Raw genomic sequence first — 24,552 nt, 5'->3', positions numbered from 1 at the left:
AATCTTTGGTTCTAGAACGCGGAGACGACACGGAGTTGACGAGCTTCCAAGGGAAGTTAGTAATGGTCAGTAACGACGACTGGAATGGTAAAAAGGGTATGCAGGTAACCGGGATAATCGGAAAACTGAAATCCTGCGTGTTCCGCCCCTATTCCCCAATCAGGTCATCTTAATTATGAGAGCATTCGTATTCGTATTCTGGTTGTCCCGCAGAACAAGAGCTTGGACCACGAATAGAGGAGCGGTGAATGGAGGGGGTGAGGCATACAGCTCGGATGATTGGTCAATTCATAAAGCAATGAAACCTAATCTGGCCTTGGTAGCTCGGCTGCTGAGGTGATTTGCATTGCATCACTTTTTGTACAGGGGCAGGCCGCATGTATTTCTCCATGAGAAAAAAATAAAAACAACGGGATGAACCGATGCTGATACCATCTTGTGTATACGTATGCGTTACGAATGAGCCGACATGATTAGTATTACCGTATGTTATTGCCAAGTATGACATGTTGTTTCTCTCTTCTCTCCTTGGTGGAATGGGGAAAATCGAAGAAAATGACTTATAGTCCGAAAGTATTTGTAGGGAAAGGAAATGAAAATTTCAGTGGAGCACAAATGAAAGTGTCAAAGTGAGAATTAAGCTACCCCACTTGATCCCACGGAGAAGCTAGCGGATAATGTTAATCATAGCTCCGTTATCGAAGATGGTGGAGACGGGATGGACGGAAATACATACATACATATGTACATACATACACATCTTGATGTACATACATATGAACCCAACCTTTTATGTACGGAATACCTATGTAACCTTCTTCCTTATGAAAAAGAAGATTCCTGCAACCGCTCGTGCAGTAGGAAGCACTAAGCACCCGCGGATAACTTTAAAGTTACCCAATCAAAAAAGAGCATTAGTCGTCATCAACCCATTTTCAAACTCAATGACTACAGGGCATGTACCTAGATACAATCTGATTAGTTCATGATAGTACCCGAAGGTACGGATATCTATCTATCCGAGCTAAATTTTGGTAGGGGTATTGAGATTATACAGGGGTCAAGGCCTCAAAAAAAGGGTTCTTCGATAATCAAATGGGATAATCAAATAATCTCAATTAACAAATTTTAGCGGATTCCCTGCTATATCCACCTCCCCTTCGTCTTCGCTCTTCTTTGCCCTTTTTTTAATACCCTTCCTCGCGCCTAGCTTCTCGTCCTTTTTGAAGGGTCGTCCTCCGCAATCCTTCTCTCTCCCTCGCTCCTCGTTCCTTTTGCGGGTGGATTCCGAGACACTTCGTGGGTGTTCTTTTTTTGTTGTAGTCGGAATTTTGGTAGATAAATAGTAGACTGCGGCGCCTTATACATACTCCCCTGAGTGGTCTCCTACCGAGAGCGCGGCTCAAAAATATCTGCTCGTCTTCGAAATGGCCGCGAACGCTACGAGTTTTTCCTCGCCTTTGGCGGATTTCGGCATTCCTGCTGGAAGCCTGCCTCCTCAAGTCGATTATGTTGTTGACATGATCGCGAACGCTAGTGCTATGACATGGGTTTTCACAATCCTCGCTATAGCTGTCGCGTACGACCAGAGTATGTTGATAGTCTTCTGAAGGACTCGAAAAAAAAAAGTTCGCGTTTTACTAATCAAAATCTGTGATATAGTCAGCTACTTTATGCAAAAGGGGTCTATCGTTGGACCGTCCTTCAAGCTACCCTTTATGGGTCCTTTCCTCGAGTCTCTAAATCCCAAGTTCGAGGAGTACATGGAGAAGTGGGAGAGTGGTCCCCTGAGCTGTGTCTCTATCTTCCACAAGTATGTTCACTTACCCCTTTTTTTATGCCTTCAACATTGCTAACATTTGGTTCTTCAGGTTCGTCGTTATCGCTTCCACTCGTGACCTAGCCCGAAAGGTCTTCAACTCGCCCGCATACGTGAAGCCGTGTGTCGTCGATGTCGCTACCAAGATTCTCGGAGAGGATAGCTGGGTATTTTTGGATGGAAAGGCCCACGTCGACTACCGCAAGGGATTGAACGGTCTCTTCACTCGCAAGGCCCTCGAATGCTATCTTCCCGGTCAGGAGGCTGTCTACAAGAAGTACTTCGCCGACTTCCTCAAGCTCACCAAGGATGCTGGTGGAAAGCCTGTCCCTTTTATGCACGAGTTCCGTGAGCTCATGTGTACCGTATCGTTGCGAACATTCGCCGGATACTACATGCCCGACTCTGCTTGTAAGAAGATCGCCGATGACTACTACCTTGTAACTGCCGCTCTCGATCTCGTCAACTTCCCAATTATCATTCCATACACCCGAACTTGGTACGGACAGAGAGCCGCGCGCATGGTTATGGACGAACTTGCCAAGTGTGCTGCTAAGTCCAAGGTTCGCATGGCTGCCGGTGGTGATATCACCTGTATCATGGACGCTTGGATCAAGGACATGATCGATTCGAAGAAATGGGTTGAGGCTACCGGGAAGGGTCTTTCGACTGAGGGTCTTGTGAAGCCATCCCCTCTGCTGCGCGACTTCAGCGACATGGAAATCTCCCGAACCCTTTTCACCTTCCTTTTTGCTTCCCAGGATGCCACGTCGAGTGCTGCCACCAACATGTTCCAAGTCTTGGCTAACCGACCCGATGTATTGGATCGTGTTCGAGAGGAGAACTACCGTGTCCGAAACGGTGATATCTATGCCCCGGTAAACTTGGACCAGCTTGAATCGATGACCTACACTCGCGCGGTTGTTAGAGAACTTTTACGATGGCGCCCTCCTGTCATAATGGTTCCCTACAAGGCCAAGAAGGCTTTCCCCGTTACCCCTACCTACACCGTTCCCAAGGGCGCCATGGTCATCCCGACTACCTACATGGCTCTCCGTGATCCCGAAGTGTACGAGAACCCCGACGAATTTGACCCTGAACGATACTATACTGGTGACGCTGAGGAGAAGGGTGCCAAGAACTACCTCGTTTTTGGTACTGGTCCTCACTACTGTCTTGGTCAACATTATGCGCAGCTTAACCTGGCTCTCATGATCGGGAAGGCGTCAGTCCAGCTGGACTGGAAGCACCACGCGACGCCCGAGTCTGATGAGATCAAGGTGTTCGCTACCATCTTCCCCAAGGTATGTTTTATATACTCTATTCGTGTGAACAGTAATTGACGTATTATTAGGATGACTGCCCCTTAACGTTTACCGAGAGGAAATGGTGATGATCTCTAGTTGGGCTTGGGCTTGGGGATCTGGACGCAAGCTTAGGAGCTAGGACTGTCCTATAATGAATGGAACGAAAGTAGAATATAGTAATCGTAATGTCGGTCTTGTATATATGTTAGCGCTGAGGATGAGTCGAAGTCGATATCGACGACGGTTAGAATGTCCATAAACGCTGAATTAGACCTGGAAAAATCCATCAAAAGTTATTTTTGCTCAAACCGATGTGTTGTATAGACGGTGCAATGTGGTGTGATAATAGTATCTGGGTGCGGTTGGCTTGGGTAAGAGTACATCGTTGATGAACGTACTCGGCAGTAAGCAATAAGTCTTGAAAACTAAGAATAAAATAGTATCAGAGTAAAACATTATCTGCCTTAAATCCAGCGGTATTTTCAGATTCCTGTTTTTATAGACATGTTGTGTGATCTTCAAGCTCGACTTGTGACGTCCTTATAAATGTACGTACTTCTCGCGGGTCGGTGACTAGCGGCGTTACTTTACTGTGACATCACAACCCACCAATCAACCAGAGCTCGGTAATTCTTCCATCTACAATATCACTTCGGTGAACGGTAGAAGCTATCGCTCGCGAAGAGAAACGACAACTTGACTGGAGATTACTCTACGAATTAGTCGTGTTCCGTATCTGAGAAAATATCGCAATGGCAACGAGACGACTTGCGATGAACACCGCTTTGCGCGGGGGCAGTTCTCGAGCTCCCGTAGCTCCCCGTCTACTTCGAGCTTCATTCAGCACAATTCTTCGAACACCACGAATTCCGACGACAAAAACAGCGACAATATTACGACCTCAATTAACCCGCCGCACCGTCCCCGCGAGTATCCGATGGTCCTCAGATTCGGCGCCCGAGAGCAGCAGTAGGATATGGTCTTTTGAGGAGGTATGTCTATATCTATATCTACATCCTCACACCTCCCACCTTGCCTCCCTTCCCGCCTTTCACTCTTCTCCTAATTTAACTACCTCATACTAATAAACACTACCCCAGATAAACAAAACCCTCACCTCCCCACCCTCAAACCCCAAAGTAAAAGCAACCCTAATCGACGCGCGCGAGCCCTCCGAACTAGCCCAAACAGGCCGAATCCCAGGTGCCTTAAACATCCCCGTATCCAGCGCACCCGAGAGTTTTTTCCTGTCCGCGGATGAATTCTACGATCGATACGGATTCGAACGACCGGGAGTTAGAAAGGGAGAGGAGGGGGAAGGTGGGGAAGAGGAGCAATTGGTTTTTTACTGCAAAGCTGGTGTGCGGAGTCGTGCGGCTGCTACGCTTGCTAGGGAGGCTGGGTATACGAATATTGGCGAGTACCCTGGGAGTTGGTTGGATTGGGTTGAGAAGGGTGGGAAGATTGAGCGATGAGGGGGTCTACAGATGTGAAATTAACATCTAGCTCTGTACTATTTGTCCCATACTGTATTCTCTTAAAGTGACTGAGAGTCTTAAGGGGAAAAAGTGACAAATTGAAAGTAAATTCGGCTTCATTACATCAGTACAGAAAGGTATCAACCAGCTAGCTAGTAGTGCACATAACACTATATCGTCCAGAACCTGCCAAACGCCGGAAAGCCGTTATACTAGCTTCAACATACACGCCATCTATAGGCGAACGCGCGCTCTCTTCACATGTCACTCCCATCATCTCTCCCCTCTCTTCAGACGTAATCATACACAACGACCCCTTAAAAGAACCTCGGCGGCGTATCAGCGGGCGGCTGGTCCCCTCCCGCAGCCGGCGGTGTATCTCCCTCCGGACCACCCGAAACCGGGCTTCCAGCCGCGAAAAACAGGATCTTGATAGCAAGCGCCAAACCAGCGTGCAAGGCCACAACGAGGATAAGCAAGATTTTGGAAGTCTGGCGATCGGTCGCACTAAGGACGGGGTACAAGTTACGCAGGAGGAAGACGACGCTTAGGCCGAAGCCGACACCGACGAACACCCAGTTGAGAATCGTGATAGGCGACCAGCTGATAAGCGCTACGGGAACCCAGATCAAGTTCGAGTAACCGTAGAGCGCCCAGCATTCGAGGAGGTTCGCGGATTCGGAGCCGAAGTAGCGGAGTGCGCCGAAGAGGATGACGGGGATTACGAGGGTGTAGCCGTAGACGAGACCGGCGGCGCCTGTATTCAACTCGTTAGCATATCACCCAAACTCTACTATATCTGTCCCTATTTCCCGCCTCCATTTCGAGAACCCTCTTCTGTATCTATAACCCCCATGGAAAAGAAAGGAAGACATACCACTCAACAACTTAAAATCATACTCAAACGGACCCTCCCCTTTACTAGCCAAATACTGACTGATCGTGCCCCCCAAAAACAAAATCAAAACCACCGTAGTAGCGATCCAAAACGGTCCATACAAATCCGGGTTTCCCTCAAGAACATCGAGGAAATTCGCACGCGGGTATAGCGCAGCCCAGCACCGCGCTAACACACTCGAGGTATCGACGTCGAAGTACTGCGCGTAGAATGATATCGTCCAGAGGTATCGTTTCGAGGACCCGGCGGCGTTGGGTCCGCCTGTGGAGGCGGTCGCTGGAGGTGGGAGACCGCTGGCTGGAGCGCCTTTGCGGGAGGTCGATTCGTTGAAGTTGGAGTTGTGGAATTCGAGGTCTTCTTGTAGGTCTGTGTGTCCGAGGTCGCCCTGTGTATTAGATGTGATTGTTAGTTTCTATCTCCATAGTTTTGTATGGTATAGCGAGGTAGATAGCTATGCTGTGTCATTATGAAAGCTAAGCATACCTCATCGTCAATGTCGACGACGGCGTCGTAGCCTGCGTTCGACATCCTTATTGTGCCTCCTCTTGACTTTTCAATCCAACCTAATAGTATTGTATCAACGTCGATGAGTCCCCTAATATCCGAATTAATATAGTGATTGAACTGTCGAGGGGTGAAGTTGTTAGCTCCAGGTACCTGTTTTGTTGCAAGTCTTAGCTCGCCGTAAATTGATTGAGGACACGGAAGCACGCCGATCGCCTAGCTGCGTTTAATTTGCGATGACGTTTCATTGGTCAGAGTGGGCCCTTATTAAGAAATGTACATGTACCTTCGTATCTTTTTCGTTCCGTTTCATATACATTCACGATTTATACGTAAAATACTCGTTGAGTGAAAGTTAATTATGTTAAATAAATTTCATGTCAAATTGGATTATTTGATTGCAGGCTATGGCAGGCATTGCGATTATGTTTTCTTGCGAACAATTGTCGTAAATTCGCAAGATCGCTGGTAGATTAGCATCGTAGCCCATGTTCAAAATAGTATTCTTAGAGAGAGCCCTTAGATTATGGCTCTCATGGAGTCGTCAGAATTGAAATCTCCTGATCCGACTTGACTACTAGGCCCAATTCACTCAGGAAAATGCATTCAGATTTCATGTGCAACGCAACTTAATTGCCACTGAACTAGACTATGCTAATTTTCCGCAGAAGAATCCATCGTACGTAGCAACTGGTCGTCGAATATGCCTTATCCACCTGATCCGTAGCGTGCTCATGATACATCCCGAAACCAAAGACGCCGAATGAATATGATGGAAACCCCGTTGTCGAGGACGAATCGTTTACTTCAGCTTCTTCTTGGGTCGGAGTTGGTTAGTGTGGCCACACTTGCGCTTGCGGCAGTTGGTGGCACGTGGAGGAAGGCGGGCCTGTTAAATCCGAATATTAGTATGCTGTAGAGATCCTGAGGGATGTGAAATCACTTACGTAGCACTTGCGGCAGATCATCTTGTCGCAATTGAACTTGGAGGCGAGAGCCTTGAGAGAGGGCTCGATGATACCACCACGTAGACGGAGGACCAAGTGGAGAGTAGACTCCTTCTGGATGTTGTAGTCGGAGAGAGTTCGGCCATCCTCAAGCTGCTTTCCGGCGAAGATCAATCGCTGTTGGTCGGGGGGGATGCCCTCCTTGTCCTGGATCTTGGACTTAACATTGTCGATGGTGTCGGAAGACTCCACCTCAAGGGTGATAGTCTTACCCGTCAGGGTCTTCACGAAGCTATTGGTTTTTGTTAGTTGCTAATTTTTTTTTGAAAATCGATTTCGGTCGGTAGGTCATGCGACGGGATGCGCAATTCGATCGGGAATTCGTTTTCGAGGGAGATAACTTACATCTGCACTATAGACACATTCTGGTTAGCATCATTGCAAAATTAGGTATAATAGGCCGTGTGTGTACTTACTTTTGCTGATTGTCGTGAATGAGGTTGTGGATTGAGAAGTCGAAGATGGTGACGGCTAAAGAAATTCGGTGGGGGTTTGAAATTCCACCACAGACGAACCCTAGTGGATTTAAAGTCACCTGACCTTTTCTTTTTCGAATGTGCAAGTGGCGCTCTGATAAGGACTTCTTTTCTATCAGCTGTGTGTTTGCATTACTGTGCTCCACATTGAAGTGACATAAGCTTGTGCATTTATTTATGCAAATCGAGCTGAGTCCGGAACTTCCTCTCCTTTATACATGCACCTATTTTATGTATCGTCATTGATGATTGAATTCATTGATTCATTCTTCAGTCAAACTCATATGGGTATCTCTAGAAAACATTTGGTTTAATAATCCGAATCATCGCCTGTCCAAACCGCTTTTCCCTTCCCTTTGCTTTTCTCATTGTCCCGTGCTTTTCTGGCTCTCTGAATACACCATACTTCTAATTGCCTCTCAACTTGCACGGCTCCCTTTATCAATGTGTTTAAGGGTATAGCTGCAAGGTCAGCTGCTTTGCTATACAGCGCCTTGGCAGCGTCCGGAAGATCCTCCGGAGTTCTCCAAACCGGGCAGAAATCTCGATCTTGCTTTTTGATATCTGCATCCTCAGGATCGGGTACTGGCTGGACCATAAGCATAGTGTCATTTATGGCCTCGTATCTATCTTTCATGCGCTGGCTTTCTATATCCCCATTCGATTGCCCACCAGAATCTCTTGGTTTGGAGGAACGCTTTTGGTCTTCAAAAGGCTTGCGTATCATTTCAGCCGCTTTATAAAGAGTTAGCCTTATTCAATGAATAAAAAACAATATGAATATAGCTTACTTCTTGGATCGCTATCTCCTCCTATCCACATCGACTCAAACCAGTCCATAAAATCATCTAGCTTCTCCTTCTCCAAAGTCAGTACATCTTCGGAGGTGACCTTGTATTCTTGGCCTTGAAGTAGGTTTTTTGATGTTTTATTTGTATCTTCTCGCATAACTTCTTGCCATTTTGTCCAGTCGAACTTTATGCTTCGAGGGTCTTGAAAGTCCCTAGGAGGCCGTTCAACACCATCTAGTGGATAAAGTAATTTCGTAGACACCACTACTAGGGTTATCAGGAGAACCTCGGGGTTGTCCATTGTTCGGATTCTTTTGCCCCCAACAGGATAGGAGAAATTCGTTCTTAGTATCTCGGCGAAACATTTAACTGTTAGATATATTTCAACTGCCTCTTTTTAGTAGAGGAACCTTCATCATATCGTTCTATGTGTAGGCTTACCTGGAAGAGCCAACTCCGTAATAAACCGTACCAGTATAGGTACATAGTTCAGCGATGGGAAGATCGTGTCGAAGTTGACCTTATATGATATGACCAGATCCTGTACGGCAGCCTGCAGTCGACCCAACGGTATGTGGTCTCTAACTTGCAGAGCGCGGTGATACTCCGCGGGAAGTCGGTCTCGGACGTTTCGCGGGATCCCTTTCAACTAAGACAGCATCTGTTAGCACACCAGACATAACGAAGGAGTAGGTAATCATACCGCCGCAAGATAGTCAATCTCCCCCCTCTGCGCCCACCCACAGAAATCCGCCGTCGTGGCAGGTAACCGTCTTACAAGACAACCCAAGTAGCACAACGCCAAAGAATCAACCAGCTTCGGCAATTTCCACCGTCTCCCAGCATCCGGGGCCCACGTCGCCGTCGTACCCTTCGTCGCATCCGAAAAATCCGGCTCCAACGAAGAACCCGCGCCCGACATCTCGCTCTGGGAACTAACCATGACCGCACTCGCACTCGACGCATATCCATCCTCACTCTCCGCAGCACTCTCCCCTCTCCTCCTCCGTCCCCTCCCATCTTCAACCCCCTCACTCCCCCTCAACGGCAAATTCCTAACCCTAAGCGCCCAAAGCGCCCTAACAATCTCCTCAAAATCGCCCGGAAACCCCTTCTCCCCCACCAACCACCTTACCTGCCTCAGTAACACAAACTGCAACGCCTCAAGATATAACTCCCTCCCCTCGTCCCCAGATAATTTAACCGCGACTTTCTTCCTGACTTCTTTTTTCTTCCGCGATACTTTTCCCTGCGTGCCGAAGGCGTCTTCGTCTGCTACTTGCTCGGCGAAGCCTTCGAGACGGTGTCCGTTACGACAGTATCGCAGGGCATCTTGTGCGTACCATTGTCGCGCGCCGCATTCGTCGCAGCGCTCGCCGTGGCGGAAACGGTGGTATTTCGTTGGCGCCATGATGGTGGTGATTTAGTTTGGTCTAGTTTGTTGGTGAAGGAGGGAGGAAATGGGCGTGGGGCTTAGGTAGAGATGGAATTTTAATTTGGTCTAAGTTATAACAAATAAGTTTTATGGTAGCTTTTATATGACACAAGCTTCGATTGTTGCCCGACAACGGATATCTACAGTACATTTTATCATCGCAGCTTTTTATCGAGATTTATCTATTTTATCTCGCAGGCCTTCATTCCTTAATTTTATATTCCTTTGCGCAAGTACTTAAGATTCGACCTTATAATCCGAACAATTCGTTGGTCGTCAATTCTCGAGGTTATTTTTTACGATGAAAATCATGTTTAGATTTTAATGCCAAGTTGAGACATCACCAGTTACCGTTTTCAGACATGGCTTTCACAAATACAATGTAGTTATAATCGAATTCTCGAATCACGTAAAAAAAACAATGGCACAAATCACCTGATGCTGCAAGATAATGTGAGATCTCGTAAATTGTGCAGGATAAGTCAAGTACCAATAAAAATGAACCTAGACTCTACTGAGATCCTCACCATGCACATCATTTTTTTCATTTTCTCAAAAAGAGATTTGGGGACGTATGCGAAATCCGTAGGATTGTCGTATAACTCATTCCATTCCCCTTGCTGTGGACACTAGCATCCCATATAGAAACCCCATAAAGAACCGACCATGATAAGCGTTCCCATAGCGAACTTCACCACTAGTTTCCTAGTTCTATGATCTCCTTTTCAGATGATGTCCAAGTTGGCAGAGGTTTTAATTCCCGATTGCGGATCTATTGACGTTATCCGCATGAGTCCTAAGTCCCCTTATTGGAGACTTAGTCCTTCTGGCTGGTCTCGTCAGCCTTGATGGCAGCCTCCTCGCCCATAGCCGACTGGATGGTGATGACTAGAGGTATGTTAGTAACAGCGGGACGATAATTATTTAAGAAACAGCAATAACTTACCGAGGGGGTTACCGCTCTCATCAGCAGCCTCGATCTTGTTGCCGATATCACCCTCGGGGACCTTGATGTCGGAACGCTCCTCACTGGTGTTTATGTCATGGAGGACAAGGAAGCCATCCTCAACGTGGGACTAATAAACCAAATCAGTCAGTGCGATTCTGGAGATGACCGATAAATATTATAGGCGAGCGGGTTTACTCACGAAGTTGTACTGCTTGACCTTGACAACGGGGACCTCCATGTTGTGGGTGGAGGGGCAAAGTTCTTCGAGCTTCTTGCCGGTGAAGATATCGATACCGACAAGATGAACCTTGGCGTGACCGTGCTTGCCGGTCTTGGAGGTGGACATGTCGACGATCTTGCAAGGGCGGCCCTTGATCACGACGGCACCGTTCTTTCGCAGAGCAGAGCACTGCATGGGGAAGGTGTTGGACGCGCCAGCGTCACCCTGGTTGTCGATCTCGAACTATAGGAAGAATAATATGTTAGCATGGTCAAATTTGGCCATTTTTGCATGGTATCGTGATCGCTTGGGCGGGCAGTAATAAAAATTAATATGTGCGACAAGCGGTATTTGATATCGCGGGGTTCATTGGCGATGCGTGCAAGATGCGTAATGCGTGATGCGGGGTGGTTTAGGTACTCGCCCACCAACTGCGATCGTCACATAAAAAAAAAAGAGGGACAGAAAAGGATAGGGTCTCTCAACTTACCTCGTCCGCCATTTTGAATGATTGACTGAAGTGAAATAGATTTTAGGTCGGTGGAAGAGAAAGGATGATGCGCAAGAGGCTCTGCAGGCAAAGTCCAAGACCAAAGTCGAAGTTGGTGGACTTTTTTGTGGAAGGGAAAGAATTGGGAAGAGTGAGAAGTTGTAGAGGATGCAGAGGAGGGGGTTGAAAAAAAGTAGAGAGAGGGACGTCAAAGGCAAAAAGACGAAAAAGACGGGATTTTTTTTCTTCCCAGATTCAATTGGGCACACACAGTACTATACGCCTTTTCTGATAGGCTGATTGGCTAGATACCTTGGTTTAGCCCCATTACCCAGTAACTTTTGGGTATTTTTCTGTATTTTCTATCTTTTTTTCTATACTGATAGGGAAGTTTGGCGGGGTGAAAAAAATATTGTGGGTTTCTCAGGTGGGCTAGGCCAGCCTAGGCGGCCAAACTCACACAGCCGAGCACTAATTTTTGCTTTCTCATAGCGCTCCGATGCCCTTAGACACGGCAGCCCCTCTTCTAATATAGTGCCTACCTAGATACTTCAGTGAGAGTGTTTTAAAGTTTTTAAGGTGTAAACAGCTAAGGTTTCTCGCAGCTGCAAAATAACGTTTTCGAGATGTAGAGCTCGTGACTTCGACACTGTAACTTGAATAGGTACATGCAAGTATATATTGTATGAATAATTACGCCTCTTTTTATTACGATGTTTTACCGCAATCAGTTTGGCATTATTAATAAACACATCTACGAGGAGGTTTGGAAAAAGTCGCATATTTTAATTGTTACTAGTGCCCAGGTACTGGAATGTCAACACCCATATGCGTCTATAGGCGCAGGTACCTATCGTGTACCGGAAGTACCGATATCCAGGTCTTTGGCCTGCCTTGGTGCAGGTGAGCATCATTTTGCAAACTAAAAATTGCCCCACCTCTAGATCTTATTAAGACTCCGTGGGATTGATAACCCAGCTATGAGGTTGGGTCTAAACCTAATATGGTATTTATTATTTCCAATGACATGTGTCTTAAGCTTTGACCAATCAACATCTTTTTACTCTGCGACTCGGGAGAGGCTGTCGCACGGCCTCGTCCTTGACATTTCTAGAAAGAAGTTCATCACAACTAACTAACCGTTTGATTAAACATTACAAATACGACGCCCTTGCGTTCTCGATACTACTCTATTTCGTCGACTATTCTGCCCTAGTTAAATCTCGATATTAAATTTATAGCTTGCCGATACGGCTTACAGCTAGAAATATCATGACGCGGCCCAACTCCTAGCCGATCCCCTGTTCGCATATAGAATATGTGGCTCGATCGGCTTGCTGGTCAGTCATCGTCACCTTCATCCTCCCAGCCAGGCAGCCGCTCTTATTCTCCTGCACCTCGACGAACCCCGAGCGGATTAGGTCCTTATATCACATCTCAGCAACGACCTGGCCTTACGCCGAGATCGTCATCGCTATCCCTCGCATCCACCGAATCGTCAGCTTCTTCGTTCTTGGCATCTTCCAGGAGGGCCAATGGCTCGACATTGAAAGAATCGAGGACAATATATACAGGACCTGACCCAGTAGAAATTCTGAATAATCTCCTGGGCGATGATAAACAAAATGCGACATCTACCTCTAAATCAGCGGCTGACTCGGTCAGCTTAATATCAGCTGAAGATCTCCAACTGGAATTTGATTTTGGCGGGTTATCTATTCGAGAGCTAGCATTGTCAGAGGAACAAGCGATAGACGGTGTTAGTGTACATAGACCGCAGGCAGCTGAAGAATGTACGCCCCCTTTTGGTCCTAAACCCCACTATTTATTATTGCGTCGTGTGCTTATCTTTCTACTTGCTAGATGAACAAGACAAGACCAAATTCGAGGATTTACACAAATCGATACGAGCTTGCGACGAGGTGTTAAGCTCAGTAGAGACTAATCTGACGAGTTTTCGTAACGACTTAGCTACGGTATCTGCCGACATCGAGACTTTACAAGCGCGATCGACCGCTCTTAATGTACGATTGGAAAACCGAAAAGCGGTAGAGAAGGGGCTAGGACCCGTAGTTGAGGAGATTAGCGTACCACCGACGGTGGTATCTAAGATCGCCGATGGTCACATTGACGAGGCATGGGTAAAGGTCCTTGCTGAGATCGACAAGAGGGCTACCGCGCATAAAAAGAGCACATCGAGTACGCAAGGTAACAAAGGTCTACAAGATCTAGGTCCCTTATTAGAAAAGCTGGTACTCAAAGCCGTCGAACGAATACGAGACTTTCTGGTTGCTCAGATTAAAGCTCTTCGATCACCACATATCAATGCGCAAATCATCCAACAACAGAACTTCCTCAAATTTAAGGATCTATACTCCTTCCTCCATAAACACCATTCTACGTTAGCCGACGAAATATGTCTGGCATATATGAATACTATGAGATGGTATTATGCCAACCAATTCAGTCGCTACGAGAACGCACTCAAAAAAATAAAGCTACACTCCTTAGATAAGACGGATGTGCTGGGGAACGAGGATACCTCCCGTAAAGGGACCGTCCTCTCGAGTTCGAAAATCGCTGGGCCACCGCATGATGCCTTTAACTTAGGCCGGCGCGTCGACCTCCTGCGTACGAGCAACCAAAGCGCACTCTCGTCCTATCTAGCCGAAGAGGACCAATCGACACATTACCTCGAAGCCCCCTTCCGAAACTTCAACCTAGCCCTCATCGACAACGCGACAGCCGAGTACACCTTCCTCGCATCCTTCTTCTCGCCCGCCCTGAGCTATTCCACCATCTCGCGCCACTTCGCCTACATCTTCGAGCCTACATTTCAACTTGGCCACGCCCTCACTAGGACCCTGGTAACGGATACATATGACGCTATTGGCGTTTTATTGGCTGTTCGCTTGAATCAACATTTCCAATTCCAACTCCAGCGCCGCAAAGTCCCCGCCGCGGACAGCTATCTCAACGGCACCGCCATGCTCCTCTGGCCCCGCCTCCAAGCAATCATGAACGCACACTGCGAATCCGTGCGCACTCTATCCTCCGCCCTCCCCTCTCGCCCCCCGACATCGAAAGCAGACCAGAGTCGTCTATCCGCCGCCCCACACGTATGCACTCAACGCTTCGGACAATTACTCCAGGGTATCCTAGCCCTAAGCGCCGAAGCCGGAGACGATGAACCCGTAGCTACTAGTTTACGCCGTCTACGCGGTGAAATCGAGGCCTTTTTAACGAAGTATGGGACTGCGTTTGGTGGCGATAAGAGGAAGAGAGAGAGGTTTTTGTATAATAATTATAGTCTGATACTTACGATTATAAGTGATACGCAGGGAAAGCTGGCGAGTGAGGAGCAGGGGTATTTTGAGGGGTTGAAGGCGGCTTTTCAGGAAGCTGCGTGAATATGCACCGAATTGAGTTGAGTGTGGGAAGTGACCTTTTTTGGCGGAATTGAGGGATTGTGATTGTAGGTATTTAGGTAGCGTTGGGATGACCAAATGAGATTGAAATTTTGAAATGCAATTGTATATGCGTACAGTAATTTCACCAGAATTGTAGAAATGAAGAGGTATCCAATGTTATATTGTAGATGGTTGGTTCCAATGCTACACTAACCATCTCTCGGAGACGATCCTCAATATCTTGTATAGAAAACCAAAAAGCATCCCAACCCGTGAGTTGCGTCATAGTAACAATACCAAATCCTAACCCTCGGATGAAACCTAACGCCCGAACTCATCAAACGGATAACTATCATATACTCCCTCGTAATAAACATAAACCTGACCGGATTACGCCGATACTAACGCCTGCAACCATATGCGCCGTTGCACGACTCTCGTGTAGATATTAGACTAACTGCTTAAACCCGACCATGAAGCGAGATCCGCCCATACGGGTGACTTCCGGAAGTACACGGCGCTAACAGCAACAACTGCGGCGAAAATCACCGTGCGGTTCGCCCACATGGTCTTTAGTGCCTGGTCCCTGCGCGCCGCCCATTGGAGTTCACTCTGCTGCTTCTCGAAGAATACACGCCCGTCTTCTAAAGTCTGCGTAGCACAAACTGGGACCTCGCGTGCTGTCTTTAGAGCGCTAGATGATGTGATTGAGGTATGCCAATTGCCGAGTGATTCCGGGGGATGATCGCGGAATAAAGCAGCGGCGTCGTTGATGACAGCGTCGAGGTCGAGGTCCTGTGGTAGTTTAGATAACGCAAAGTGCAGCATATCCGGTTCATCGTGCTCGAAGAGTTCATCGCGCCGGCATAGAACAATTTGTGCGAAGATATATAAGGTGAAGACTTGCTCCCTCGCTAATAATGCATCGAAGAGTCGTGCGATGTCTCCGTATTGTTGCACGTTGTGGGCGAACATAGTTAGTGTATCTGATAGCGCGAAATATGGCTCTGTTCGTGATAGGTGTGCGCAGAGTGGCCGGTCGACGGCGTTAAGGATATCTGGGATTAATCGAAGTTGTGCGACGGCTGGTGCTAAACTTGGAAGCATGAAGTCCCGGATGCGTAAAGCGGACAGCCGGGCTACAGCCGTGGCACGCGCTGTTTGTGGTAGTACTAATAAAAAGACCTGGCAAATATCATGATAGCCTTGGAAGTAACATAGGTATGGTTGTCGCCGTAGGACCTCGGTGATGAGGTCCGAAAGCTCGGATTTTTTCTGATCGAGTTCCGACGGGGTATCATCTACCTAGTCGTGATTAGTTCCATATGGGAAGTGACTGTGACGAGGTTCTGATGTAATGTGTTTCGTACCGTTTGGGTAATAGACGAAGCTCCTGTCGACGTCTAGCTTAACCTGATCCTCGTCTCGATGTCGTTCCAACTGTTTCCACGAATCGGAAACCCCCCTTAGCTCCCCGTGCAGGTCGACGTGGAATCCTAGAAGTACCGGCCCTGTTTAAAGAACCTTGAGCCGCGTGATCCCCAATTTAAAAATGCAGGACGGCGCGGGATGAGGGTGAGGTTGCGCAGGTCACTCACATGCTTGGCGACGGATGGCGTCGGAGAGGAAGCCTCCTCTCGATACAGCTAAAACTTGGAGATTATCGATGTCCCTCCGCCTGCATGCATCTAATATGCTCCCCTGCTTACGGGCCAATACGGACGCCTCGCTGTCATCATCTGAACCGGCTTTCTCCTCCCCACTGTCAACGTCTTCATCTTCCCAGGCCATCGGTGAGAGATCGACGGAGGTCTCGCCTCTCATTTCCCGCTTCCGCCTTTGCTTCAGCTGCACATCAGGTTGCTTCACTTGTAGCCTCGTGCGTCGGTGTGGACAAATAGCATGCTGTTGCCCTAGCAGGGTCGTAATTGTGCTGTGGCATTCGACCATGCAGCAATGAATACCAAATACCAGATACCTAGGTTATGGTCCCCTTTTTCTTTTTGTCGCTTACGCTGGTGAGGGAAAAGCCCCTGACCGAGCCCGATGTACCGTGACTTGGCACTCCGTCAAACTGGGGGTAGTAAGCCTGATTTGGGTGAGCCCACCTATTTATCTACCCGAATAGATAAAATAGACGTTGCCTTTTGAGACGTGTTATGTATGGCTAGAAATTTCTTTCAATAAAAGAAAAACAAAAACCAAAAATCTTAGTCGATGGAATGGAAACCCTATCGGGTGCAACGTATGATTCTTGTTATAATAGTAATTAACAGAAGTAAAAAACCGTTGAGCCTGGACCAACTGTAAGAGAACAAGTAACAGATTGGGATGCAACTTTGAGAAGGATGAGAGAAGGTTTGGCTGCTGGCCGGGAGCGAAGCTTAGGTGGGTCGCAGCTTGGGTCGCTCCCGCTGAAAGTACCCTTGCGGCGCCATGTGCAGGTGCCATCTAGCGGTCCCCGTCCCGGGGGAGCCACAGCGCTAAAACTTACTACGATGTAGGCGATGTAAGTACCTACATACATATATGTACCTAATTCGTACTTTGGTAGCGTTGGAACATTGAATGAAGGATGCGGCAGTATCAATTGATGGTCTCCACACTGAGTTAGTTCTTTTGCAGGTACATCCAATACCTAAAGTTTACCATACTGGGTACTTTCCGCCTCATCTACGGTGGATGCTTCATCATTTTATTAAACTGGGAATATCGAATAACATCTCGTTTCCACCTTCGCCTTGCTTTAAGGTTTCCCTTTAGTCCTTAACATGGATCTCATATGGCGTAAGAAATATGACTGTTATTGTTCTTTCTAACTATGGAACAGACAGGGATAGCCTAGCTAACGTCTGGTTGGCTGCACTCTGGAAGAACTCCGTGGGGGGACAAGGTTATTGTCTCTGGTTCTCTTCCCTCGACCTGCCAGTGCTCGGAATTGCCTGGATCTGATTGTCTCTCGTCCGTGGGGAGCTAGACAAGGGATTTGCCATATCCCGTATGCACCTCTTTGTTCTTGATCGACATTTAGTCATCCTTGACAGTATTGATCAAATAAAGATAAGGCTGAAGAGGCAAAAAAGGCATTGGATTCGTAGGCATCATTGCATGCTAAGCGTAGCATCATCAGCATCATATTTCTTTATATGAACAGGAGCATATGGATATGAACCAAGGTCGCCTATGTCGCCAATGTCGTCAAGGGGGCAAAGTTATGTCAACAGCCTATCGATTAGGTAAAATGGATTCATTTATACAAAGAACCTTGGGTAGATAGGTACGCTAATCATCCATATCCTTCTTGGGTGGTGGATGGTTCGATGTTTTATATCCAGTCTAAGAAACATTGAACCCCGTTTGGGTTTCTTGTTGGATTTGGCGCGTATTCGATAAAATTTTTGGGATCGTCGGCGTAGACCGACTAGTCTCATAATTATATGATCGTTTTGGTACGACCAATTTGCCTAAATATGATCATATTTCGATGTATCTCTTTTAGAGTTTATTTATGAGATTATCTTTTTAAACTAACCCTGCACGAGTTAAATCGTATATGTCGTTTCGGACGGAAGTATCGAATTACCTATCACGAAGTTTCGAGAAGGGAAAGAACAATTAGGAATATTTTGAAGCTAAGGTGATATTTGGGCCTTACTTACCTACTTGGGTACTTGGAACACAAAATACCTACCCGATTAGAGACACAGAAACTTTAACCCCTCCACATCGATTTCCTTTCCCACTATTCCGCGCCTTCCCCGTAGGCCCGGTAGGCATGTACAGATTGTCTTTTGTACGACGAATTTGACCCAACAGGCAAGTACCTCCTACTTTACACATAATACTTGGCTTCATGCACCTCAATTTGAAAAGGTTTGGGAGGAAATCTAAATTATTTTCATTTTCTCAATGCACTACACTGGTAAAGCTAAGGGCACGCGACTGATTGCTTCCCCGCATCAACTCAATGTTCAATGTTATGTTAGTAGTTACAAAAGCTGACAGCTGCTTAGCCCACAACGGTATTGTCAACTATACTTGGGTGCTTAGGTGCTTAAGCGTCTTAGGCGTGGAAACTTCCCCCCTTAATGCTTCACTGGCGCCTAAGGTCAGGCCTCGACTTCGACTTCAACTTGAATACGGCCGAACAACCATTCGACCCGAAATACGACATAGTACGTCTAAAGGAAAAAAGAGAGAAAAAAGAAAATTAACCACGCATACTTTCAATTCTGATGAAGTCCTATTTAGCTTATCTCGGATACTGGATAAGTTAAGTATACCTTCAAACGGATCCATCTACCGATTCGTTACCAAAGCCTTCTCGAATAGTGTCGAATACAACTCAAGGACCGTGTAACTTCTCCGCCCTTCGACTCCTACCCTCGCATCGATAACATTTGGACGTTGATCTTATCTCAACCGGAGTATCAAACTCTTTGAACCGGAAAGTCCTTCGGAGCCTTTCAAGTAGCCATCGATCCAGCACGTTGAGGTTTTATTCAAGCTTCCGTCGTCTACCGCACCCTCGTCTTAGTCGCACACTATACGAATGGCGTCGTGTTAACCCTCGAAGATTGCCCTCTAACACTATTTACGTTTCTAATATCGTAGACCGATATTTTTTCTTCAATTCATACCGATATATGGTGTGATAGCCACCTCTGTCGGTCATAATAACTACTATTAGGGCCCGGTTATTACACACTGTTACCGACAATGTCGCTTCAGACTTACGTTCTAGAAAATGATCAATGGGTATCACGTATGGTTACGGCTGACGAGCTCTTGAGAGGAACCATCGCTACTCCACGCAAGGCAGGAAGACCGTCACTTAATCCACCTCCAATACGCGGATTGCTTACAAGGACAATTGTTGAAAGCCCTGTCATAAGATGGGTGTTACCCGTACAACTTCGAGCTGCTCGTTATAACGATGTTGCGTTGATTGGAGTAGGTTTTCTACCCCTTTTCCTTTTCTTCCTTTAGCGGAGCGCAACCTTTGATTAGAAGCTTTTGAATAACCTCAATACTACGAAAGTTCCTAATGTGGCCCACACTACTCGGATTTTTCTACGCCTTGCTGTAAATATAACAAACATGTACCTTATGGTCTTCTTCTTTTCTTAATCCTTCTTTTTTTTTTCTCAACGTCATGCCCCTTATTGACACATTCCGTATTCTAACTAGTAGTTAGGACCATTCTGTTCAGATATGCGAGCTTGGTCGTGATAGACAGCTTCAAGATGTTGTCAGAAAGAAAGACTTTGGGTCTCGAATACGTAACGCCGTAGTCATGGGCGCCCCTCAGTATTCCCGTAAAGCTAGCGAAGGCGCCGAGGATACCACGCACGTTAAGACTGAAGATACCGATATGGAAATGGCCGATTTGGACATTACAGCATCCAGCCTCCGCGACGCGAATCCACTACTGCCCCCTCAACTACTGATACTGGTACTGGAGAGCGGAGAGTTGATCTTTCTATTCCTGCAACAAGAGCCAGGCCATAATTGGACCTTCATTTCTGCTACACATAAAATACCTGGGCAACGTCTCGTCTATCCCGGATTTCATATGGCCATAGACCCCTCGTCAACCTTTTTAGCTATAGGATGTTCTGAGAGGCTCTTCCTAATGTACCAGCTCCACTCGATGAAAACATTGCAGAGCCAATACTCCCGGGGAGAACCATTACAGCCCATTAAAGATAAGGAATCTCGATCGGTCAGCGGTACTATTCATAAAATGGAATTTCTACATCCCACCCACAGGCAAGAACATCAAATCATTTTAATGATAATAATGGTCAAGAAGCAATCCTCTAGACTGGTTATATATGAATGGGCTATCCAAGACGACTTAATGGGTGTCTTTCTTGACGAGAAAAATGGCTATAGACTCGATGAAGACTACAGTCTGCCGCTCTTGGTTGTCCCACTCAAGGTCCGAAACGCCTTCCTCATTATTACAGAAAGAATCACCGCGACTTGCTCAGATATCTTAGGTAGTCCCCCAGTATTTGTTCCATTCGAACTGGCGAATCGAGGCGATACTGAATTACACCACGGCACCCACGAGCCATTGTGGACAGCATGGACCAGGCCGATACGACACCCTCCGTATCATGACAAGAAAGACGTAATATATCTAGCGAGGGAGGACGGCCTCATAAACTTCCTAGAATGTGGCGACGAATTCGAAATCGAGACTAGCGTGAGCATGGGTTCCGTAGACTGCAACATCGACACCGCCTTTGCTTCCCTATTCCATCTTTTCGGCGACGTCCTAGTCACCGGCGGGGACTCGGGACCTGGTGCAGTTTGGAATGTGAGTTGGCAATTTACTCTTCTCGGGAACGATTTGGCTAATAGTAATAGGTTGAAGCAAGACAATCCCCTCAACGGATTGGGTCGATTCCAAATTGGTCGCCAACAGTAGATTTTGTCGTCACTGATGACGGTAGTTATGATGATTGGTCTAGCGACTCTTCTGGGCCTGGAGCAATAATTCCTTATAAAACAGATAAAGTCTTCGCCTGTAGTGGTAGAGGTATAACGGGTGCTATAACGCAATTCCGATACGGAATCCAGGCAAGAATCGGCTTGGATCTCTCATATTCCTCCAACATTAGGCATTGTTGGGCAATTTCTGATTTCCATGGAGTCGTGGAAGACGGATTCTTCCTCCTTCTTGCCCTACCTAGTGGGTCTGCAATTTTACATCTATCTCGAGATCTCTCCGAAGTATCAGAAAAGGACCCTGAAAGCACACCATTCGACCTTTCCTCAAAGACATTGGCTGTTCAAGAATTAGACGGCGTAGTGGTTCAAATCACGACGAACTGTATCACAGTCTCCACCCTAACTGGCTCGTAAGTCTTTCTGGACTAGATACTGTTATGATGTGATTAACATAGTTTGATATACAGTTCTCAACATTCGATACACGATATAATACAAGATTACACTGCTATAGTGACGGATGCAGCAATTAGAGATGACACGGTTTCCTTAGCAGTTCATTCCGGGCCGACTTACAAAATCGTCCTACTCAATATTACCGACCTTGATGTTACTCTGCGCCGGACGTTCGACGTGGAAGGAGAGGTCACTTGCCTTGCGATAGAGAAACTCGACGGGAACCTTGTTGTCCTCACGGGACTCCTAGAAGGTCGACATCCGTGTCTAGCGATCTATCCTGCTGAATTAGACCAAGCTTCTATCACGCCGTTTCTGATAGAACTTAAACCGCGTATGTCACACTTGAATATCTCGAAAATACGACTTACTAACATGCCGTGTAGCTGCAATAAACTCGGTCAAAGGCCCAGTAGATTCTTTCGGGAACGATCCATTTGGTGCCTTAACGAGTTTTGTGTATCTTGGTCATATGGCTGATAAGGCAGTCATTATAGCTGGAACCAAAGACGGAAATGTCCTTACAATCCGACTCAACCGAACTGATTCTGGAAAGTGCGAAGTGTATCAGGATTCCTTTGGTACTTCACCTTCTTACGTCTATTCGGGTTCCGGGTTTGGAGATCCGCTCTCGGCCTTGGTTTGCAGCGATGCCGAGCTCGCGATAATGAAACAATATGTGACAAACCGTAAAGGGGGTCATTTCGAGGATATATATCGCGTTTGGCCAACCGACGGTGATAGACCAAATATGTCTTCTCCGCCGATCAACTGTGTAGCGCCATTGTATAACCAGCTTCCTGAATACGGAGAGTCAACGATGGTGATGATTTCTGGCCCGCGGATATTAATCACAGAATTACAATATCAGCCAAAGCCGGTTCCACGTTATTTCCCAGTTCACGGAACGCCGGTGAAGATACTCCATTCCAAGAAGCTGGGGGCTCTGGTAACCGTTGTTTCGAAGAATGGGATATTTTCCTTACACTTTCTCGATCCCGAGACGGGGTGCGATTTATCTCGACCCATGGAAAGAAGAAAGGATGCGGGAGGCACTAACTATTATGATGTCGAATACATTTCGGGCTTAGGGAATGCGAGTACGAGAGTCATGTCACTTATAGCATGGACGTATAGGTACGGAGATAGCAGTGCGGACTGGTTCGTCGTCGCTATACGCAAGGATAACGAAAGCTACCTGTTGATAATTTCGGCTGAGTCTGAAATCGTAAACTTATCCTCCAAAAGTAGCGCGTCACGGCGGATACGATTCTGGACTAAGTTTGATCGGAAGATACGGGACGGGCCCATATGGTCAATAGCAACTGACCCACGTGGCGTGTTTCTATGCTCTGGGAACTTCATTCAATATCACACGGTTGATGGAGGCAAATTCAAAATGACAAGGACGTACGAATTAATATCTCCGGCCTGTTGGATGGAGGTAGTGAGTGGGCGATTGTACGCCCTCACTACTGAACACTCACTCATAATTCTCGAGTACAAGGGCGAATTAACCGACGAAGAAGAGGAGATGGCCGACTTATGTTCGGACGATACTAGCCGTAATGGTTTACATTGCATTGTCGTAGAAACGGTCTCGAGTCCGCTAAGTATCGTGTCCGATCCAATGTGTGGAATCCACGGCTTATGGACCCCTCCCGAGTTAAGAAGGCCACTCAGCCTAGTATTTCAAGCAGAGCTCAAGGCCTCCATCAGGAAGTTTGGCCGAGGAAACACAAAGGTATCGTGGAATTGGCAGAAATATAAACGGGCTCGTTACGGTTATGTTTCGGGTGGACTGCCTGGGTCGGATGTCATCGGTCTCACTATTGATGGGTCGCTGCAGCACTTTACTCTCTTAAACGAGGACGCATGGCGACTCCTCAGATTCATTCAGAATTTGGCGATGGCGTATCCGAAAATCTGTCCACATACTTCACCAGCGCCGTTTGGCGCTGAACCGAATCCAGAGCCCTCATTCAGACCAAAGTTAGGTATGCACGTTGATGGAGATATCTTGCAGAGATGCCTTGACCAACACGTGTTGGAAGAGATTATCGCAGATACGTGGCGTTTACCACGATTCAAAGAACTTCTCAAGCCTCTGGATGATGATGAGTATCTCGAACTGGATTCCCCAGCAAGCGATGCGACATACTTTGAACTGGCTTATGAAATCCTTAAGTATTATCTTTCTCCCGTCTTCTAACCATATTTCGAACGGAGCGCCTATGAATGCTATAGGTGTCTAAGTTCATAGAAGGCTCTACTAGAGATTCTCAATAACAATAAACTGCTTCGTAAGGTCACGTTTCCCGACGTTGAGAAGGATGGTCGATCGAAATTCTCTACGAGGAAATATAGAAAATGGTAACAAGCCAAGCCTCGATGATGTGGTTTTACTCCTCTCCTTTTTACGACTGGACGGGTATTGTTATGAGGAGTTTCAAAACTAAGGAGTCTGTTTTCATCCCATTACGAATACCCAGGTACATAGGCTGGCAAGGATAGGGCCTGTTTTAGGTAACGAATTGTCAGTCATATAGAGGATACACGACTTGGCCGGGTATGGTAGTCTTAGTCGGAGGCAGATGTGACTAGACTGATTATGAATAAAGCTGATTCAAATGTTATATCGAATACAATCAATGTTTGGTGATGAGTGATACGGATTGAAGAGGAGGTGGTGAGACATCATTTTGACGCCTACCTTGGGCAGCTAATAAACAGCACCGTATACAGTGCATAGTGTCGATATTTCTATGTACTACTGTATACTTAGGTACCCAAGGAATATAGTTTATCTAATCGTGGTTTATCGATAAGGAGCTTCGCTTAGTATTTCAT

The 24,552-nt window shown here is 46.8% G+C and overlaps 8 protein-coding genes across 8 annotated transcripts; 4 read left to right on the top strand and 4 right to left on the bottom strand.

The window, feature by feature from the left end:
- The first annotated feature begins 831 nt into the window (after positions 1 to 831).
- Positions 832 to 3,434, top strand: F4822DRAFT_409122 (cytochrome P450 61). The gene is made up of 4 exons (XM_051458629.1): positions 832 to 1,590; positions 1,663 to 1,813; positions 1,872 to 3,123; positions 3,174 to 3,434. Exons 1-4 carry the CDS (start codon positions 1,428 to 1,430, stop codon positions 3,210 to 3,212), a joined length of 1,605 nt encoding a protein of 534 aa, XP_051311937.1. The 5' UTR covers positions 832 to 1,427; the 3' UTR covers positions 3,213 to 3,434.
- Positions 3,435 to 3,520: 86 nt separating this feature from the next.
- On the top strand, positions 3,521 to 5,030 carry F4822DRAFT_307109 (Rhodanese-like protein). The gene is made up of 2 exons (XM_051455274.1): positions 3,521 to 4,118; positions 4,227 to 5,030. Exons 1-2 carry the CDS (start codon positions 3,879 to 3,881, stop codon positions 4,599 to 4,601), a joined length of 615 nt encoding a protein of 204 aa, XP_051311936.1. The 5' UTR covers positions 3,521 to 3,878; the 3' UTR covers positions 4,602 to 5,030.
- On the bottom strand, positions 4,922 to 6,030 carry F4822DRAFT_431034 (Yip1-domain-containing protein; the record flags this gene model as incomplete). Its single annotated transcript, XM_051461416.1, has 3 exons — positions 4,922 to 5,361; positions 5,482 to 5,887; positions 5,986 to 6,030. 3 exons carry the CDS (start codon positions 6,028 to 6,030, stop codon positions 4,922 to 4,924), a joined length of 891 nt encoding a protein of 296 aa, XP_051311935.1.
- A 1,420-nt stretch (positions 6,031 to 7,450) lies between these two features.
- F4822DRAFT_306999 (uncharacterized protein) lies at positions 7,451 to 10,059 on the bottom strand. The gene is made up of 4 exons (XM_051455273.1): positions 8,984 to 10,059; positions 8,722 to 8,929; positions 8,281 to 8,667; positions 7,451 to 8,224 (listed from the first exon to the last, which is right to left on the bottom strand). Exons 1-4 carry the CDS (start codon positions 9,689 to 9,691, stop codon positions 7,800 to 7,802), a joined length of 1,728 nt encoding a protein of 575 aa, XP_051311934.1. The 5' UTR covers positions 9,692 to 10,059; the 3' UTR covers positions 7,451 to 7,799.
- Positions 10,060 to 10,164: 105 nt separating this feature from the next.
- F4822DRAFT_409113 (translation initiation factor eIF5A) lies at positions 10,165 to 11,596 on the bottom strand. Its single transcript, XM_051458628.1, has 4 exons — positions 11,375 to 11,596; positions 10,864 to 11,127; positions 10,662 to 10,791; positions 10,165 to 10,603 (listed from the first exon to the last, which is right to left on the bottom strand). The coding sequence occupies exons 1-4, from the start codon at positions 11,384 to 11,386 to the stop codon at positions 10,533 to 10,535; spliced, it is 477 nt and encodes a 158-aa protein (XP_051311933.1). The 5' UTR covers positions 11,387 to 11,596; the 3' UTR covers positions 10,165 to 10,532.
- An 821-nt stretch (positions 11,597 to 12,417) lies between these two features.
- Positions 12,418 to 14,906, top strand: F4822DRAFT_409112 (Vps52-domain-containing protein). Its single transcript, XM_051458627.1, has 2 exons — positions 12,418 to 13,167; positions 13,238 to 14,906. Exons 1-2 carry the CDS (start codon positions 12,693 to 12,695, stop codon positions 14,782 to 14,784), a joined length of 2,022 nt encoding a protein of 673 aa, XP_051311932.1. The 5' UTR covers positions 12,418 to 12,692; the 3' UTR covers positions 14,785 to 14,906.
- On the bottom strand, positions 14,907 to 17,143 carry F4822DRAFT_409109 (uncharacterized protein). The gene is made up of 3 exons (XM_051458626.1): positions 16,383 to 17,143; positions 16,155 to 16,295; positions 14,907 to 16,085 (listed from the first exon to the last, which is right to left on the bottom strand). The coding sequence occupies exons 1-3, from the start codon at positions 16,732 to 16,734 to the stop codon at positions 15,238 to 15,240; spliced, it is 1,341 nt and encodes a 446-aa protein (XP_051311931.1). The 5' UTR covers positions 16,735 to 17,143; the 3' UTR covers positions 14,907 to 15,237.
- A 2,820-nt stretch (positions 17,144 to 19,963) lies between these two features.
- On the top strand, positions 19,964 to 24,531 carry F4822DRAFT_306907 (uncharacterized protein). The gene is made up of 4 exons (XM_051455269.1): positions 19,964 to 21,112; positions 21,163 to 21,656; positions 21,714 to 22,036; positions 22,089 to 24,531. The coding sequence occupies exons 1-4, from the start codon at positions 20,081 to 20,083 to the stop codon at positions 23,912 to 23,914; spliced, it is 3,675 nt and encodes a 1,224-aa protein (XP_051311930.1). The 5' UTR covers positions 19,964 to 20,080; the 3' UTR covers positions 23,915 to 24,531.
- The last annotated feature ends 21 nt before the right edge of the window (positions 24,532 to 24,552 follow it).

This window comes from Hypoxylon trugodes, assembly GCF_022578975.1.
Source record: "Hypoxylon trugodes strain CBS 135444 unplaced genomic scaffold F4822scaffold_7, whole genome shotgun sequence".
In the NCBI taxonomy this organism is placed as follows: Eukaryota; Fungi; Ascomycota; class Sordariomycetes; order Xylariales; family Hypoxylaceae; genus Hypoxylon; species Hypoxylon trugodes.
This window is presented reverse-complemented; position numbering and strand designations above follow the sequence as displayed.